Genomic DNA, 19,364 nt, shown 5'->3' on the forward strand with positions numbered 1-19,364 from the left:
CTTATTACTGAGGGCAAATTAAGTCAGGCAGATCTGGATTTAAACCCTCATTCCACCACTGACTGGCTGTGTGGCCTAAGCCAGGCTAATCTCTCTTAACTTTTCTACGTCTGGGGTCAGATGACCAGCTGAGAAACTACCTCACAGGCATGCTGGTAGTGCTAATGGAGGGAAATGTGGTCATGCAGAGGTGGTGACTGGCACAGATGGCAGTCACAAGGTTCCTCAATCTCTGAGCCTCAGTTTCTTCCAGTGTGAAACTGGGATGATAGGATCATTAAGGGATCTGCACTATACTTCTGTAAAACTGTTCATTTAACCAGCACTGCAGGAATAACTGGGAATAAGGGCAGAACTGGAACCCATATCTATCCCCTGTTCAGAACCCAGTGACCTTCATTTTTTCCAGAGGCCTTAACCAGACAAACAACACAGGTGCTGGAACTATTCTGATACTCAGATGGTTGTCATCAAGAAAGGAGAAGGGATGTCATCTGATGATTCTCACTTGTAACACATGTGCACACAGACACACACACCCCCAACCTCTATCTCAGATTTTATTTTTTTTAAAAAAGGCTCCAATACAAGGCCCCAGAGTAGTGCATGCAAATCAACGACCCTCAAAGTGACAGTCATTGTCAGATAACAAGCACAATCTGCTACAGTCTGTGACCTGGTAAAGAGACCACCTTTTCATTTTGAATCCCATCACCAACTATGCCAATGTCCAACCTACCACACAGCTCACAATGACTCAGAGGTACATTTTAGTATCTGAACAGCAAAGACATATTGAGCTGCAAGTACAATGAGTAAGTATCCTTAGTGTATTAGACAGGGTAAATACAAACAAGGCATAAAAGGGAAAAGCCAACTTCATCTGATGCCTGAATCCCTAAGTCTCTTCCATCTTTTCTCATGATCTGTGTCTAGGGAGATCTGCTATGCCATATCAAGACCTTGCTCATCTGGTGATAAGACGGGGCTGTTTGCCTTGGAAGACTAAAGAAAGGGTGAATATTCACATGAGGTAAGAACTTGAAGTTGTGGTTATAATACATAGGCCAAGTTTGCCCTGCTGTCAACCCATCTCTGTAACTCCAACTTTGTGCCTGCATGAATTCTGCAACATGGTACAGCTGATGGGTAGAGAATTCTAACTCCTGTGATGTATTTACAGGAGAAGATAATCATGGAAGAATTAAATGGAAGAATTCATAGAAGAATACAGCCATGGATAAACTTAATCAAAAGAATATGATTTTAGTTTGGTTTAGTATATTCAGTCAGTCAGTTTTGTTTGTTTTTTGTGAGACGGAGTCTTGCTCTTGTCACCCAGGTTGGAGTGCAGTGGCGCAATCTTGGCTCACTGCAACCTCCGCCTCCCAGGTTCAAGCGATTCTTGTGCCTCAGCCTCCCTGAGTAGCTGGGATTACAGGCGTCTGCCACCACGCCCAGCTAATTTTTGTATTTTTAGTAGAGACGGGGTTTCACCATGTTGGCCATGCTAGTCTCAAATTCCTGACCTCAGGTGATCCACCCGTCTCGGCCTCCCAAAGTGCTGGGATTACAGGAGTGAGCCACTGCACCCGGCCGGGCCTTTAAAAATAGTTTTAAAAAATGTTTCTTGTGTGTTTTTCAATGCTTTTAGTTACTTACAGATTGCTACCTGAGGTGATTTGAGGGAAGGGTATGTTTAGTGAATTAGTCTTAATCAAAATCACTAGCTAATTAAAAGAGAAATGTTCTCACAAGAAAAATAATTATGATGGAAAGCAGCAATTAGCTTCTGGAACTACCTGCTTTTCAGTTCATCCTCTTTTCAGAGAAATGAGACCCTAAGCAGGGAGGAGCCTACTGGCCATCTGAGAAACCCTCTAGAGTAACAGAGAAATGTCATGGGCCTCAGGGAAGAAAAGAGGCCTGTACCAGGCAACATCTTAGATGCCTGGTTGCCAACTTCTCAAAACAACCCATAACAACCAGCAGGGTTGGTAACTGGCTGACATTCATTAACACACTCATATGGCTGTTTGTGAACAGATCCCAAATGCAAAGCGTCCTTCACATACTTCTACCCACTCCCCGTCTCCACACCCCTATACAAGATCTTTTCATTCAACCAAAAGGATAAGAAATGTGCTACAGAAATGTGAACATCAACACAAATACAGATTATTTTTTCATCAAGAGAGTTAAAACATTCCCATTATCAAGAGGGGTCTTCACCAGAATGTAACAAAATGAATTTCAGCTTTCACACCAGTAACCAGTGAAAGTATGGCCTAGAGCTAGTTACACGGCATAAAGTGACTAGTGGTCAGTTATTGTTCATTAGTTCAGATGAGTAACTGCAGAAACTCTACCCAGAGCTGAGCACATATGGCTATCATGATGTCAGATGTCAGTTAAGAGTTATGTTCCTGTAAACCAAAGCACCAGAGCTAAATTAACAATTTCCCTTTCTGGCCTTAATTGACCAATAGTTTAAGTACTGTGGTGCTACCAGCACGATCCTGGGTTGTGCTTCTTCAAACATTTCAGTTTCTTAATACTAACATTGGTAACAAAATATCTCATCAGGGCGGGCACAGTGGCTCACGCCTGTATTCCCAGCACTTTGGGAGGCCAAGGTGGCAGATCACTTGAGGCCAGGAGTTCGAAACCAGCCTGGCCAAAATGGTGAAACTCCACCTCTACTAAAAATACAGAGATTAACCAGGCGTGGTGGCCCACGCCTGTAATCCCAGCTATTCAGGGGGCTGAGGCACAAATATCACTTGAACCAGGGAGGTGGAGGTTGCAGTGAGCTGAGATCATGCCACTACACTCCAGCCTGGGCAACAAAGTGAAACTCTGTCTCAAAAAAAATAAAAAATCTCATCAGTGCCCCAAGTCAGGACACAATGAACCAAAAGGGAAGAAGGCTGATCAAATAGCCTTGGAAATTATTTTAATTTAGCTTCTGACTCTGGGAAGCTTCCCTTCTTCTGGTGATGTTCTGCAAAAGCTTCCAAATCACCGATTCCTAAATTAGAGACCCGGCCTTTTAAACAGACCCAGATCAGAGTAACTTTGCCAAAGCTCTGGAGGGAGATTTCTCCAGTGACAGACAATTGTTCTATCAGAAGAAGGGTGGGGAAACTCTTCTCACAAATAATATTAATATCAACCAAAAAGTTAACCACTCTTATTTTTTTTTGAGACGGAGTCTCACTCTCACTGCCCAGGCTGGAGTGCAGTGGTGCGATCTCGGCTCACTGCAAGCTCTGCCTCCCAGGTTCACAGCATTCTCCTGCCTCAGCCTCCAAAGTAGCTGGGACTACAGGCACCCACCACCACGCCTGGCTAATTTTTTGTATTTTTAGTAGAGACGGGATTTCACTGTGTTAGCCAGGGTGGTCTCGATCTCCTGACCTTGTGATCTGCCTGCCTCGGCCTCCCAAAGTGTTGGGATTACAGGCGTGAGCCAGCGCGCCCGGCCACCACTCTTATTTTCTAAAAAGCTCAGGACCAGATTCACATTGATACCCTGCACTGGGAGCTTAACTTCCTGAAAGAGACAAAAAAGAACTTAAACTGAGAAAATAGACCCTGGTGAAATATTCCCATCACCCCACCTTAAAAAGAGGTGCTGGGCTCTCCTGGGTCTAAACTCTCCCCTTCATAGCAGCACCTCCCCCTTCTATTGTACAGACAGGAAGTGCAGAGCAGGGGAGAGGCGGCCCCAGGTGAAATGGAACTCACAGCCTACTAGGGATGGACTTCTGTCAGAGCAGAATAGAGCTCAGTGGAATCTATCTTCTCTGTCTTGGCTAAAGGAAGGGCTCTAAAAAGGCTGCCCTATAATACTGCATAAGGAACCAAGACTAGGCAGTAGCAAACGGACCCAAGAGGTACACAGCAGCCATTTCTGCCCTGGGCCCAACAGAGCTGCATTTAGTTATATCTCGGTAGTAAAAATGTAAAGTCCCTTCAAAAGGGGTAAACCTCCGATTATAAAAGATAGTAACAATAAACAGGAAAAGCAGCAACTGAATGCTGATTCTCCCTGTTCTAGTTTCTATTTTATTATTCAACTGTAGTGGAAATACCTCAAAGTGCACAACACAAAACAGCAGATTCCTGCCCCTCACCTGTGTGCATCTGAGTTCTCACCCTGCCACCTTCCCCATCCATCCTGCCTGCCCTCTGTCCTGCTCCACTGGCTCCTGCCAGACCCCTGGGCCCGAAGGTGCCCTCTCCACTGCTGGTCAGTCAGTGCCCCCCTTCTGCTTGGCCAGGGTGTGCTTCAGCTCCCGCAGATTCTCTGTCAGCACCTCTACCTCATCCAGGCGGCCGCACTGCTTGGCATCAAAGATGTATGCCTTGATGTTATCCATCTGCTGCAGGAGGAGCTCTTCCTCTATGGGCTCCTCAGCCTCTGGCCCACTGTCACTGTCCATCTCAAAGGGGTTGGTACAGGTGGGTTCCTCAAAGGGGTTACCAGGAACCAGAGGGCTTGAGGGCCTCTGCTGGGGATGTTCGTCTTCCTCACTGAAGGGGTTAGGAGCTGGGCTGTCTGGCTGAATGAATGGATTCCCTGCCACTGCTTCCTCCTCCTCGTCCTCTTCCTCGAAAGGATTGTACTCTTTCAGGGTGCGGGCTGAGGGGTCTAAGGAAACCCCTGCAGCAGGAGGACCAGTAGTGGCCTCTTCCATGGGGCTGGAGAGGTCTTCCTCATCAAAGGGGTTTAAGGAGGGCCCCTCATGTTGCTGTGGCATGCTGCTCTGGGGTAAGCGCTCTTGGCCAACGGCTGGGGGCCCAGACCACACTCTGGTGGGTTGAGTTGAGCTAGGTGAAGGGGTCTTGGGAGCTGTGCTGCTTGGAACTGGGGAAGAGCCTAGATCCAAAGCATAAGCAAGGTGGGTGCGAGGCTCTCTGCTGGGCTCCAGCTGAAAAGGGCCGATTTCTCTGAAGTCCAGGGACCGAGTCCGTGTGTGCAGGGATGCCACCCGAAACTGCTCCCTTTCTCGTTCCAACTCCCGTTCACGCAACATCTGCAGCTGTTCCCGCTGCAGGTCCTCCTCCTCAGCCTGCCTCCGGGACAGCTCGATGGCCTTCTCTGTCTGCTGCTGGTCATACTCGTCCTGCAGCTGCCGCAGGTTCTCCTGCAGAGTGCGCACTTCATCCATGCGGCCCGCGGCCTTGGCCTGCCTGATGAATGATGTGATGTTGTGGATCTGCTGGAGGAGCGGGTCTGAGTCCTCACTCTGCCCCTGACCTCCTGACAGTGGGAGCCAGCCCTCAGCCTTTCTCAAGGGGGCAGGGCCCCTGCGGAGAGATGCCACCTCCCCGTTGGCCGCTCGAGAAGCCAGGCCACTCTGCCTTTCCTCAAGCCTTCGCTGGGACTCCAGGGCAGCCTGGGGAGAGAGCAAAGCAGAGAGAAGAAACAGTCACCATGCTGGCAGCAGCCCACACTGTCACCCACCCTCTGTTGTCCCTCTATCCCTGTGCCAGTGACACTCCAATTTCTCACCTCAGGACAAAGTTATCCAACTGCTAAAATCAAGTCATGTTTTTGTGTATATGTGGGCTGAAGGGAGAGCCTGATTTTCAAAAATAAAATATAATGAATAAGTTAGGGCATCAGATTTTCTCAATCTTAGATTCACAGGCCGTATACTTTTCTTAAACCTCTAAGGTCTGTTCCCCTCATCTACACTGGAATCTCACGCAGCGTTAAATACACATATAATTTTCTGTTTAATATTGCATATACCGATATGTTCTACAAGGAACTTCCTAATGTCTTGGTCCTCTGCAACTCCTGCCATAGGGAGAACTGTCAATCTCTGTGGTATTCTAGCCATGACAGAATCAGCAGAAGCTCTGAAAGAAAAATAAGCCCTGGGGAGAAAAACAATTATTCTAGTTCCCATAGATGAAAGTGAGGCTGAAACACAACAGAAGAAATATGCACATTTGAGAGAGAGGTTCTGATTCACTACAACCCCACACAACCTGGGAGCCCATGGCAGCCTCTGTGCTTGAGAGCCACAGGAGGAAGCGGGCCCCATATCCCTGGCTTCACTCACTTGTCTCTCCACGGCCCTCTTCCTCTCCATTTCCTCCTTCCTTTTCTTTTTCAGTTCCTCAAACTGTTCTTTGGTTGGCAGTGACATCAAACCGAGCAACTTTTCCTGCAGGGAGTGACAGACAATTCTACACTTAAACCCTTTTAGAGAAAAAATGAACCTTAAGCCCCATGATGAGAGTCTGCTTAAGCTGAGCCACTCTGTTCTCAGAGAGTGACATCATTTGACAGCAGCTAGAAAGGAGAGAACTCATATTGGGTGAGACAGTCAACTCCAAATGGGCCTGCATTTTCCTTATGAAATGATCAACATCAGATATACCAGTTATTCACCTGGCTCAGATGTTAGCTTCTCTATGAGGTCTTGTCCCTGCCCATCCTATTAACTTGGCAAACCTCAATCCCAGCCCTCTCTCCCACACTTCCCTGCTGTAAGTTTCTCCAGAGCACTTTTGCTATCTTACATACTAGATATTTTAGTTGTTTATGATCTCTCTCCTTCTCTAGAACATAAGCTTAACGAGAACAGGAACGTTGGTCTTTTTTGTTCACTATAGGACATCCAGCACCTAAAACACTACCTGGTACATAGGAGGCACTCAACAAATGATTGCTGAATAGAGTCACTAATCAAAGTGAGGAAGGGCCTACTTCTCTATACTACAGAGTTAGAAAACTAACCTGACAGGACTCTATCTATTAGATCTCTTTGTTGGCTGGGTGCAGTGGCTCACGCCTATAATCCCAGCACTTTGGGAGGCCAAGGTGGGCAGACTGCTTGAGCTCAAAAGTTTGAGACCAGCCTGCGCAACATGGTAAGACCCTGTCTCTATTTAATAAAAGAAAAAACCCAACACTTTGTTTTAATTTAAAAAAAAAGAAAAAAACAGATCTCTTTATCAGGGAGCCCCAAGAGTGGTTAACTGTGACTCTCTCAGAAGGGGCCTTCAGGGATAGAAAGACACAATTCAGATCTAACCACTTAGGTTAGTCTGCCCTTAATCGGCTGTTTCCTCCCAGCTGATGGCTCAAGAAGAGTCTCTTAGGAGATTATCCTAAGGAAGAAATACTAAGTACCATTATTACTATCATGGCAACACTTAACAGCAGCAAAAAATTAGTCTATCAAATGTCCAACTAAAGGAAAACGGTTAAAGAATGGCATATACAGTCAATATGCAGTATCGTAACTACTGTATATAAAAAATACAAATGGGAAAAAAGAAAACATACCAGAATAATGAGTGATTGTAATGGGGACATAGGATTAAAAGTAGTTTTAGTTTTCTCTGAAATCCAGATTTTTCTCTAAGTGTGGCATCATGCATTCATAATTTCAAAAAATAATAAATGTATAAATAGGAAGTAAACAAGTCATTGGCATGGATCTGCCTCCTGGGAAGCAAAAGAGCAGGACAGGCCAAGTGCAACATTTATGCCAACCCAGGATGGCTTTACCTGCACAAAAAGTGTAGCTGAGTATCTGATCATTCTCTGCAGCCGCAAATTGCTTGGATGTGGTGGAGGGTCCTGGTTCAAGCCCAAGGTTAAGATCTTCTTACTGAATTGGAACAAACACATGAATATAATGAGCACTGCCAGCTTCAGAAACAAGGGTGAAAAGTATAACATCTGGAGTTGCCAGGCTTTCATGCCAGGAAGGTGTGTAAAGATGGACAAGTGACTCCATCGAAGTCTCTTTGAAGGCAAAGCCCATTTCTTACCCTTTGGCTGTACACAGGCCTTAGCAAAGGGCGCACAACACTGTTATGGAGTGACTGACTACACATGCAGAGCCAGCTTCACAGGTGAGCAACCTATGCAATTGGAAAGGACTGGCACTTAAAAGAGCCCTGTGCTTGGTTTAATGCTCTGCTGTTAGTGTCTTTATTCTTAATAACTTTTGAACAGGGGACATGCATTTTCATTTTGTACCAGGCCCTGCAACTACGAACTCCTGCTGTATGTCTGGATGGACAAAGGCACCTCATCTTATTCTCCCTCTGAGTCACTGGCTAATTTAACCCCAACGGCCAGTCCACAGTTAAAAAGCAGCTGTGGACTTGAACACAGACACAAAGAAAGAATCTGAGTTTCTAACTTCACTCCACAATTTTTGCTATCTGTGACATGATTCCTCACCTTTGACACAGGATGTTAATCCCTACCTCACAGGGTAACTTCAGTAGAATAAATGAGCTATTCTAGAGAAAACAGCCAGTGACTGGCAGGTGATAGGTGTCAATAACCAGCTCCTCTTTCTTTAATAATAGCAAACAGTAGAAATCCTTAACGAAACAAAAGTCACTGAGATGCATTAAGTGCCAGAGCTGGCCCCTTCCTTGCCCTCCTCCTCACCCACTGCCCCATCACCAGAAGTCTGAGTGAGTGCAGGTCTGCTTTCGCCATTTCATTAGAACAGCATCTTCTCCATTCCACCAGCGGGCAGGATACCACTTAATGGACCTTACCTTAAAGCGTCTATCAGCTCATACACTTTCTGCACTTCCACTCGAAGGTCACTGGCATGTTCCAGACTGTAGGTTGTCTCCCCAGCACTAAGGAGAAACCAGAGACACGTGACCTAAGTTTCATGGTGCAGATTGGACAGCATAGTGTAGAAGGACGCTAAAGGTGTAAGGCCTCACAAAGGCAGTTAATTCTCTAAAGGTGGCATTTCAGACTTTCGGATATAATGCAGTGTCCATCTCTTGGAATGAATGAATCAAGTGGAAGTGATGTTTCGATTTGCACACGCAACAGGGACAGATTCATGCCAAGGCCTCCAAGGACTAGCCCTTATGCTCATCACCAAAACAAATGCGGCTGAATTTACTCTGGCCTACTTTTCCTAAACAATTCCACTATATCTAACAAGATGTAAGAAGTGGTTACACTACATTAAGAGCAGAAAACTACTTGGCTTTTCTCGCTCAAAAGTACCCAAGGAGGTTCGAGACCAGCCTGGCCAACATGATGAAACCCCATCTCTACTGAAAATACAAAAATTAGCCAGGCATCGTGGTGGGTGCCTGTAATCCCAGCTACTCAGGAGGCTGAGGCAGAAGAATTGCTTGAACTGGGAGGCGGAGGTTGCAGTGGGCTGAGGTCGCACCACTGCATTCCAGCCTACGCGACAGAGCAAAACTCGGTCTCAAAAAAAAAAAAAAAATATATATATATATATATATATATACACACATGGTTTTGTTTTAAATATATATATACGCATGGTTTTGTTTTTAAAAAAGGCACATCTACTACTACATGCATCGCTTTAAATGTGGCAGATAGGCAACACAGGTTTAAGACAAAGACAGAAAACTCTGAAATTAATAACACTGGATACCATAATTAATTCTTTTCCTACAGGTTGGGAAAACACTGCTGGGATCTGACTCTAGTAGTTAGCACTTTAACTTCTAGGTTACAAACACTAAGCTTCAGAAAAAGCAACGATCTTAAGCAGGGATCAGCAAATTTTTTCCATAAGGAGCCGAATCATAAATGTTTTCAGCTTTGCAGGCCACACAGTCTCTGTTGCTGCTATTCAACTCTGTCATGGTGGTGCAAAAGCAGCCACAAACAGTAATCAAACATGGGCATGGCTGTGTTCCAATAAAACTTTATGCAAACAGGTGGCAATAACTAGTGTTGGTAAGGCTATAAAGAAAGTGAAACCCTCATACACTGCTGGTGGGAATGCAAAATAGTGCAGTCATTCCACAAAACGATTTAGCAATTCCTCTATGGAATGTTACTCTATGGTAATATATAGTTACCATAAAACCCAGCAATTCCACTCCTAGGTACCTACCCGAGAGAAATGAAAACATATCTACACAAAAAACATAAAAACTTGTACTCAAATATTACAGAAGCATTATTTATAACAGCCAAAAGTGGAAAAAACCCAAATGTTCATCAACTGATGGATAAACAAAATGTGACAAGTATCCACGCAATGCATTCATACAGATGGAATGAAGTACTGGTACATGCAACAACATGGATGAATCTGAAAAACAGTACACTGTGTGAAAGAAGCCAGACAAGAGAGATTTTATATTTATGATTCTATTTATATGACATGTCAAAAGCAGACAAATCCATAGAGACAGGAAATAGATTAGTGGTGTCCAGGGAGATGGGGAAACGGCAGTGGCTGCTAATGGGTATGGGGTTTCCTATTGGGGTGATGAAAATGTTTACAATGAAGACAGTGGTAATGTTCGCTAATTTTGTGAATATGCTAAAAACCACCAAACTGTACACTTTAAAAGGGTAAAGGTTAGGGTGTGTGAACTACATCTCGATTTTAAAAAAGAAGCAGATGTTGGCCAGACACAGTGGCTCACGCCTGTAATCCCAGCACTTTGGGAAGCCAAGGCGGGTGGATCACGAGGTCAAGAGATCAAGACCATCCTGGCCAACATGGTGAAACCCTGTCTCTACTAAAAATATAAAAAAATTAGCTGAGCGTGGTGGTGCGTGCCTGTAGTCCCAGCTACTTGGGAGGCTGAGGCAGGAGAATTGCTTGAACCCGGGAGGTGGAGGTCACAGTGAGCCAAGATCATGCCACTGCACTCCAGCCTGGCAACAGAGTGAGACTCCGTCTCGGAAAAAAAAAAAAAAAAAAGCAGATGTCAGGATACATTTGGCCCACGGGCTGCAGTCTGCCAGCCCCTGCTCTAATGGTCATGCCTGCTTTAAGCCCTGACACCTCAATGTGACACTCAAGTGGCATCTACCCAGACATGAGCATGAGACCCACTGCCCTTCCTCTGCTCTGTCCAGATGCTGCACTCAGCAGCAGTACCTATTGTCTGAGGCCCTTCCCAAACCTGCTCAGTCAGAATAGCCAAGGTCAACTGAATGTGGCTGTCTTTCTACAAGCTCATGTGATGGTAGCCTGTACCCCACTAAAAGACAGACATGAAGATGATTCTCTTCATAATAGCCAAAAGTGGAAAAAAACCAACTTCAGCTGGTCTCAGAAAAAAAGCACGGTTGAAGTTAAGATTTTCATTTTTGGCTACTGGAGAATTGACCTAAAATGCCAGAAAACAGTCACCACTGGATTAGAAAAACATAGATGAATAGCTTACTTTAATGATGCTGCCATCCTGATGTATTCTGGAGCTTTCTGGTCAACTTTCTCCATGCAAAGTCGTAATTTCTAAGAACAAAAACAAAGAGGTAAGTGGTATGCTCAAGATATAGAAACACCTACCCAGAAGCTAGGCTCCATCAATGGAGCTATATTTAAAATGTTCACTTTTCTAACACATTAATTGTTGTTATCAATTTCCTGATTTATAGGCCTACTTTCCAAGCAGAAAATTTTGTAGGAAGGAAAGAAAGTGAGAATGGAGCTTCTGATCAGATGTTTCGTTTTGTTTTTTTTGAGAAGGAATTTTGTTCTGTCACCCAAGGTGGAGTACAATGGCGCGATCTCCACTCACTGCAATCTCTGCCTCCTGGGCTCAAGCGATTCTCATGCCTCGGCCTCCTGAGTAGCTGGAATTACAGGCGCGCTGCCACCACGCCCGGCTAATTTTTATATTTTTAGTAGAGACGAGGTTTTGCCATGTTGGCCAGGCTGGTCTCGAACTCCTGGCCTCAAATGATCTGCCTGCCCCGGCCTCCCAAAGTGCCCGGCGAGATGTTTTTGAGAGGAGCAAGGCTTCCAGGGCACAAGCCAAGGTGTCTACCAAGACAAAAAGGAATTAGCTGCTACTTTCTTTCTCTGCCAAGTGATGCCAGGCAACAATGGGAAACCAGCACAAGGCAATGCCAGGGCTTACTTCAAAAGAGGAGGTGGCACAAGCACTGTGGGTATTCACGGAAATGAGATACCAGGTCGTGAACTCCACACAAAGGATGGAGAATGCTACATCTGCAACCCAACATGGGGCTTAATTGACACCATTTCTAGTAGCCTGAGTATTTACATAGGGATTCCAGAAACACTGCCATTATGACCTGCAGAACTACTAACAATGACTATTCCGTGGTCATTAGGCAAAATTACACTCTTCCTCTGTTCAGAATGTTGCACAAGCTGCTTCCTCTGCCTGGGCTGATCTCTTCCCTGCATCTCTTACTGCCTCCCCACCCAGTCCACCTGGCTAGTCTTCCTCAGCTCACAGGTCTCACCTGGCCATTAAGGGACCAAGCCAGTCTCACTCCCAGATATTCTTTGCACACTATTTCCTCTCAGAGTATGCATCTAGTAGGGGGGCTGTGGGATCACTCAAGTAACGACAGCTGAGGCATTTGGACAAACTTAGAAGGGGACACTCAGTAAACTGGTGAAGCCTGAAAACTTGTAGAACTTTCTAAAACTTGTAAAGTCCAACACTCCCAAGTGAGTTTCCCAGGATTCTTCTGGCCCACTGTTTATGAACATCTCTAGCTTCTGCCCTCCCCACAGAACCTGTCTACACCACATGGCAACTGCCCTTCCTCCTATTGCCTCTGGGCCACCAAAGCTTCCACCCACCTGCTTTCAAGTGGCCAAGGAAGGCCACTTGAAGCGAGTTTGTTGCAACACACCCAGGATGACTCTGACTCACACAGGGCCCTAGCTGGGAAATCATAACATGGGCCTTTAACAGGAACTACAAATAATTCAAACCAACAACTTCCCAAAGCATTCTCCAGAATCTGCAGGAGTGTACATAACAAACAGCCAAATCTGCCTAAGAAATTAGACCCAAGACCAGACAGCGCGAATCACCTCGTAGAGCTTCACGATGTCAGGTGTGTGCTCCTTCTCATCAATCTGCTGCTCTCTCTTGAGCAGCGTGTCCTTGCAGTGTGTACAGCAGCGGATCCGGTCATCATCCTTCTCATCCAGGACCGAGCTGACACTGCTCATGCTGCTGATGCTGCCTCGGCGGGAGCCATGGACACTGTTGGGTGACTGGCTGGGGCTGGTGTGGGTGCTCAGGGACTCCTTGCTGGCACTGGTGAGCTTGTCTGTAACCACAACACCAACAGGCAGCAATGACCCCCACAGCATCCAATTACCATACCCACGACCTCAAGGTGTCAGTCCACAGGTGTTTGATTTGGAGAGTAATAAGATCAGGCTCCAGCTGTGGGCAAGTACTGCCCCTCTGCCTTCCTGGTGTCAGACTGGTGAGAAAGGACTCCACTGCTGCCCCTCCAAATCCAAACAGCCTTCCCTTTCCACCTGCCACTCTCCTGCATTTGCCCTGTGCCTCCAACACAACAAACATTCTCCCGGGAGACTTTCCTCCACAGCCTTCTCCCTATTCCCAAACATCTGGCTCCTACCCTCTCCGAATGGCAGGTCCTCCAGGAAAGCCTTTTCCAATTCCCTGAGGCAAAAACTATCCATCCTTCCCATCAGTTCCCACCACACTGCCCATTTTGGAGCACTTTCCACTCTTCTCCCTGTGTACAGTTGCATGTACACCCCAGAGCTGCCCTAGGAACCTATGACTCTTTGTGGGTACGAACTGTGTCTTACTCACACTTGTACCCTTAACATATCCAGCAGGGCCACCCCACAGCAGCTGCCCAGTAAATGCTGGCTAAAGAGCTCAAGAGAAGAAGGGTGAATAGTGTCCCAAAAAGGCAGCTTATAAAATCTCATGTGAGACAGGGAGTTGGTCTCAGGGAGAAAGTATCAAGGTAAAGTGACCTGGTGTATGTGAGAGTTGGAAAGAAGAAGCATCTGTTTTTGTCCCCACATTATCCAGACACCCCATGGCCAACAGTGTGCACAGTCAGCAGAACTCTCTAGTGTTGCAAATTTACCCCAAACTTCCCAGAAGCCAATGAGATCATCTTCAGCAACTTCTACTCAGCTTGGTTGCAAAGTCCTGGAGGATCGGGTTCCACCTAAACTTTGTCCTCCACACACCCCCAACTATTCTATTTGCTCATCTATTAACCTACCCTGGGCTTTCCAGAATTCCATGCCTTTGCTCCTACTCTTCACTCTACCTAAAATGTCCTCTTTCTCCATCTCTTTTGCAATCCTACTCATCTTTTAAGGCTCTTCTCGAACATCACCTCCCAGCCCTAAGCATGCATGCTCTCACTGTCCCTGAGCCCACAGCACTCAGCATCTCTCATATTATGATATTAGTCTTTTCTATATGGCAGTGAGTTGTCTGTGACTTATCCCACAGGAAGGGACTAGCCCACTGCTTATATTCAAGACCCTCTTCTCAAAGTCACACTTGCCACTTCCAAGCAGAGCAGACAAAGAGTTGGTCAGCCTCTCCTGAGTTCCTGACAGTCTCTTTCATTGTACATCTCTCTTTAGAAAGCAATTATTTATTTGTGAGTTTATATCCCCTGATAGATGCTAGACTCCTTGGAAGAATGGACAATGCCTTATAGGCTTATAGGCCAGAAATGGGCAAAAAATGACCTGTGAGCCAAGTCCAGCCTCCAGGCTGTTTCTATATGGCTCTCAAACTAAGTATAATTTTCACATTGCTATTTTATTTTATTTATTTATTTTTTTGAGACGGGAGTCTCGCTCGGTCACCCAGGCTGAAGTGCAGTGGCTCAATCTCAGCTCACTGCAGCCTTCACCTCCCAGGTTCAAGCAATTCTCCTGCCTCAGCCTCCTGAGTAGCTAGGACTACAGGCACATGCCACCACGCCAGGCTAATTTTTGTATTTTTATAGAGACAGGGTTTCAACATGTTGGCCACGCTGGTCTCAAACTCCTGACCTCAAGTGATCCGCCTGCTTTGGCCTCCCAAAGTGCTGTGATTACAGGCATGAGCCACTGTGCCCAGTCTAGTGTTCACATTTTTAAAAGGCTGTTTAAAGAAAGAAGAAATGTCACAGCAACCATATGTGGCCCAGAAAGCCTAAATGTATTTACCATCTGATCCTTTACAAAGTTTGCCAATCCCTGTTATAGACCACTGTATCCCTGGCCCCTAGCATAGTACCTAGCCTGCAGTGGGTTTCACAGAAACAGCAACTCAATGAATGAAGATTCCCATGAGCCATTAATTTAACAAAAAGGTTCCACGGTCCCAGTGGTAATTAGCAAATAAGCTAGGCCCAAAAGAAGATGAGGGTCCAGGGCCCCACCTCCAAGTCACCTACTTGCCAAGGGAAGGCTGATGAGCTCCATACACTTCTTGCACATAATAGACCCGCAGAGGCGGCAGTGGTGGCGGCGGTTCCGGATGCTGAACTTATTCCCACAGTCTGGACAGAAAGGGACATCCTGGTCGTTGACCCAAGGCACCACAGACTTTTCTATTGCTTTGGGAAGAGCAAACCAACAAGAAAGCAGGCCATTTTAAAGAGAGCTTTGGTCAGGGAAAAAAAGATAATAAGATGAATGTGAGCAAAGTTTTAAAGTTACCTCGAATCTTTGCAGACTCAGTATTTGTTCTGTCAAATGCAGTGAGCTGACCGGAAGAAAATAGTGCCAAATGAAATTAACCAGGTGATGTATACATGCTCCACACTTTCCAATACATCAAGCGGGAAATTAGCACATTTGCATTCCTCAAGTCTCATCTGTCATCCCCAACTCCACAAAATCACAAAAACAATTTCACATGGGACAGGGTATTAGTTTTGCATCTAGAACCCACCTCGCTTCCTATAACCCACTTCTAATCTCTTTATTGTCAGTTACCCATTTTAGCAATAACCAGGGGTAGGCAAGGATGGGTAAGGGCAACGACTGAAAGCAACAGAAAACTCTCCATTCTCCACGGTGCTCCTGGACCCTAAAACTGGCCACATATTTCTGCCTTACAAAGTACACATAAAGAACTGTACTTGTGCTTGCTACTATGCCCAGCACACAATCCAGGTTACACACAACAAGCACAACTAGGATGAAAATACACCCGTGAGACCTGGTCACCACTTCTTTGTTTGCCATCACACACTACACCTCACTGGATGATTGTGCCTGGGACACCCAAAAGAAGAATCTGAAGGAAGAAAGGTTTTCCAGCACCTGAGTGGGATTCATAGGTGGGAAAAGGGAAGCTAAGCATGTGGCAAGTTTGTCAACCTGGGCCATTCTCTTAAGGAATGCTGGCCCAGGCTAGAACTGTCCACCATGTCCTTTGTACCTCTCTAGAGAAGGTGTTTCTCTGCCACCATCAGATGTATATGATATATACAACACAGGCTATAGAAATGTGATTATTTTTCCCCAGAAAATGTGTATTTGTAGAAAAAAATGTTTTAAGACAACAAAATTTACCTTTTCTAACCTGATTATTAGTTTATTGACTTCCACAACATAGTGGTCAATTCTAGCAGCTCGGTGTTTTTTGAAGTCGGAAAGATGGCTTCTCACAGCACCTAGAGGGAAGGAAGGTAGGGAGACAAATGACTTACAGTTTCTCTGAGGGAGCCTCTCTACCTTGCCTCTTATCCCAATGAATTTCAAAAGCAGGCTGGTCAACATAGCGAGACCCCGTCTCTCTCCAAAAAAAAAAAAAAAAAAAAAAAAATAGCCAGGCATGGGTATGTACGCCTATAATCCCAGCTCCTTGGGAGGCCAAGGCGGGAAGATGGCTTGAGCTCAGGAGCTGGAGGCTTCAGTGAGCTATGATCCCACCACTGTACTCCAGCCTGGGTGACAGAGTGAGACCAACTTCAGAAAGAAAAAAAAATATATTTCAAAAGCAAGTAAAAACTCTAGGATTTTAGAGCCTTACCAAAAATTCAAAAACCAGGAAAGCAAATGGAAGAAAATCTGCTAAATTGTTAACCGCCTTTGGAGGCCACCAAGTACCATATGAGAGACCTGAGAGTACAGCAGATAAGAGCATGGACTCTGGAGTCAGCCTGTGCTCAAGTTTCAATTCTGCCACACACTGTGTAACCTTGGACAAATTACTTAACATCTCTGTAACTCTAAGAGTACTCAACTATCAAATGGAATAATAATGGTATCTACTTCACAGAGTTGTTAACGATGATTAAATAAGTTAAAATTTGTAAAGTCTTAACTGACTCTCATGCCAATGTTAAATAAACAGGGTGGTAACATTATGGGTGATTTAAAAATTTTTGAATTATCTTATTGTTTTATACTTTATAAATTTGATACAATATGGTTTTTCCTCAGGATAAGGACAATTCTCAAAATGGCCAAAAAAATGTAAATGCTGATAGATTCCCTTGTGGGAGATAGTTAAGCTGATACCTTCCTCAGTCCAGCAGCCAAAACCCAGGACAAACGTCTGCAACACAAATAGCTTACTGTCTGAGTAACCTGAAATATCCCCTGCTCAGTCTCACCTGTTCCAGAAACATATTGTCCTCAACCCTCCCGGCACTCAGTGCATGTCCTCTTCCCAATGATCACCTATTCATTTATAGACTGTAATGTAACAGAATTTGTCACATGCCATGCTTTTAAAAAAATTTTTAATTGCCAAATAAAAATTGCATATATTCACCATGTACAACATGATGTTTTGAAATATTTATACATTGGGAAATGGCTAAACAAGCTAATTACCATATGCATTACTTCATATACTTACCACTTTTTGTGGTGACAATACAAAGTCTACTCTCACTGATTTTCAAGAATACGAGATATTTTTATTAACTATAATCAGGCCAGGTGCGGTGGCTCATGCCTGTAATCCCAGCACTTTGGGAGGCTGAGGAGCATGGATCACTTGAGGCCAGGAGTTCAAGACCAGTCTGACCAACATGGTGAAACCCTGTCTCTACTAAAAATACAAAAATTAGCTGGGCATGGTGGTGCACGCCTGTGGTCCCAGCTACTCAGGTGGCTGAGGCACAAGAATTGAACCCAGAGGCAAAGGTTGCAGTGAGCCAAGATCACAGCAGCACACTCGAGCCTGGGTTACAGAGGAAGACTGTCTCAGAAAAACAAACAAACAAAAAACTATAAATCACCACCTTATACAACAGATCTCTTGACTTATTCCTCCCGACTGAAATTTTGTATCCTTCGATCAGCATCTCCACATGCTATACTCTTTTTATTTATTTTTGAGACAGATCTCGCTCTGTCGCCCAGACTGGAATGCAGTGGCGAAATCTCCAGGCTCACTGCAATCTCCACCTCCCAGGTTCAAGCAATTCTCATGCCTCAGCCTCCCAAGTAACTTGGATTACACACATGTGCCACCATGCCAGGCTAATTTTTGTATTTTTAGTAGAGACAGGGTCTCACCACATTGGCCAAACTGGTCTCAAATTCCTGGCCTCATGTGATCTACCTGCCTTGGCCTCCCAAAGTGCTGGGTTTACAGGTGAGCCACTGCACCTGGCCACACATGCTATACTCTTAACCATCCACATGTCTTTTCTTCCCTAATCATACTCTAACATCTAATTAAACTTTAATTTAGAATTCTTAGGGGTGACCATAAATATTAACTGCTAAAATCTGCCATTCATTTGACCTACAATTTGTGATTTCAGTTACTGCAACTGGCAACTTAATCAGAAAATCACCCTAGTAATCTCACATTGGCAATCATGAAACAAGGTATCACAAACAAGCTATCATAAATAAATATTAACTTCTAAAATTTGCCATTCACTTGACCTTCTACAATTTGTGACTGTCTTCAGTTGCTGCAACTGGCAACTTAATCAGAAAATCACCCCAGTAATCTCACATGGGCAATCATGAAACAAAACTAATAAGAATTCATGTGTCCAAAATTTCTCCTTCATGTTTTGGATTGGCTTTCATATGTATCTCATAATTACATATGTATAGTATTATTATTATTATTTTTTTTTTGAGACAGAGTCTCGCTCTGTCACCCAGGCTGGAGTGCAGTGGTGCAATCTCGGCTCACTGTAACCTCTGCCTCCTGGATTCAAGCAATTCTCCTGCCTCAGCCTCCCGAGTAGCTGGAATTACAGGCATGTGCCACCATGCCTGGCTAATTTTTTTGTATTTTTAGTAGAGACGGGGTTTCACCATATTGGCCAGGGTGGTCTCGAACTCCTGACCTTGTGATTCAGCTGCCTCGACCCCCCAAAGTGCTGGGATTACAGGCGTGAGCCACTGCGCCCAGCTGTATAGTATTATTTTTAAAGCAATTTTCTCCTGCAATAACAAAAATGTTTCCATTCTCCAATACAGTAGCAAATAGCCACAAGTGGACACAGAACACTTAAAATGTGGTTAGTGTGTGCTACAGGAAGTGACTTTTAATTTTATTTCATTTAAATTTATTTAAACTTAAATAGCCCATGACTGGTGGCTACTGAATGGACAGCACAGTTGTAGGACTTTCCTTATTCAAAG

General features: G+C 44.9%; 1 protein-coding gene across 22 annotated transcripts in view; it reads right to left on the reverse strand.

Annotated features, from left to right (window-relative positions):
* Window positions 1-546: 546 nt before the first annotated feature.
* RBSN (rabenosyn, RAB effector) overlaps window positions 547-19,364 on the reverse strand; it is a 29,129-nt gene continuing 10,311 nt past the window's right edge. For all 22 annotated transcript variants that reach the window (XM_016940545.4, XM_016940544.4, XM_063805456.1 and 19 more), the window contains 9 exons: window positions 16,314-16,414; window positions 15,453-15,498; window positions 15,188-15,349; window positions 12,822-13,063; window positions 11,188-11,258; window positions 8,551-8,637; window positions 7,538-7,640; window positions 6,081-6,185; window positions 547-5,405 (listed from right to left, as the gene is read on the reverse strand). In XM_016940545.4, the coding sequence (XP_016796034.2) occupies window positions 4,257-5,405; window positions 6,081-6,185; window positions 7,538-7,640; window positions 8,551-8,637; window positions 11,188-11,258; window positions 12,822-13,063; window positions 15,188-15,349; window positions 15,453-15,498; window positions 16,314-16,414 (2,066 nt within the window). In that variant the 3' untranslated portion in view covers window positions 547-4,256. The remainder of the gene's footprint in view (window positions 5,406-6,080; window positions 6,186-7,537; window positions 7,641-8,550; window positions 8,638-11,187; window positions 11,259-12,821; window positions 13,064-15,187; window positions 15,350-15,452; window positions 15,499-16,313; window positions 16,415-19,364) is intronic.

The sequence above is a fragment of the Pan troglodytes genome, chromosome 2, assembly GCF_028858775.2.
Source record: "Pan troglodytes isolate AG18354 chromosome 2, NHGRI_mPanTro3-v2.0_pri, whole genome shotgun sequence".
Classification (NCBI taxonomy): Eukaryota; Metazoa; Chordata; class Mammalia; order Primates; family Hominidae; genus Pan; species Pan troglodytes.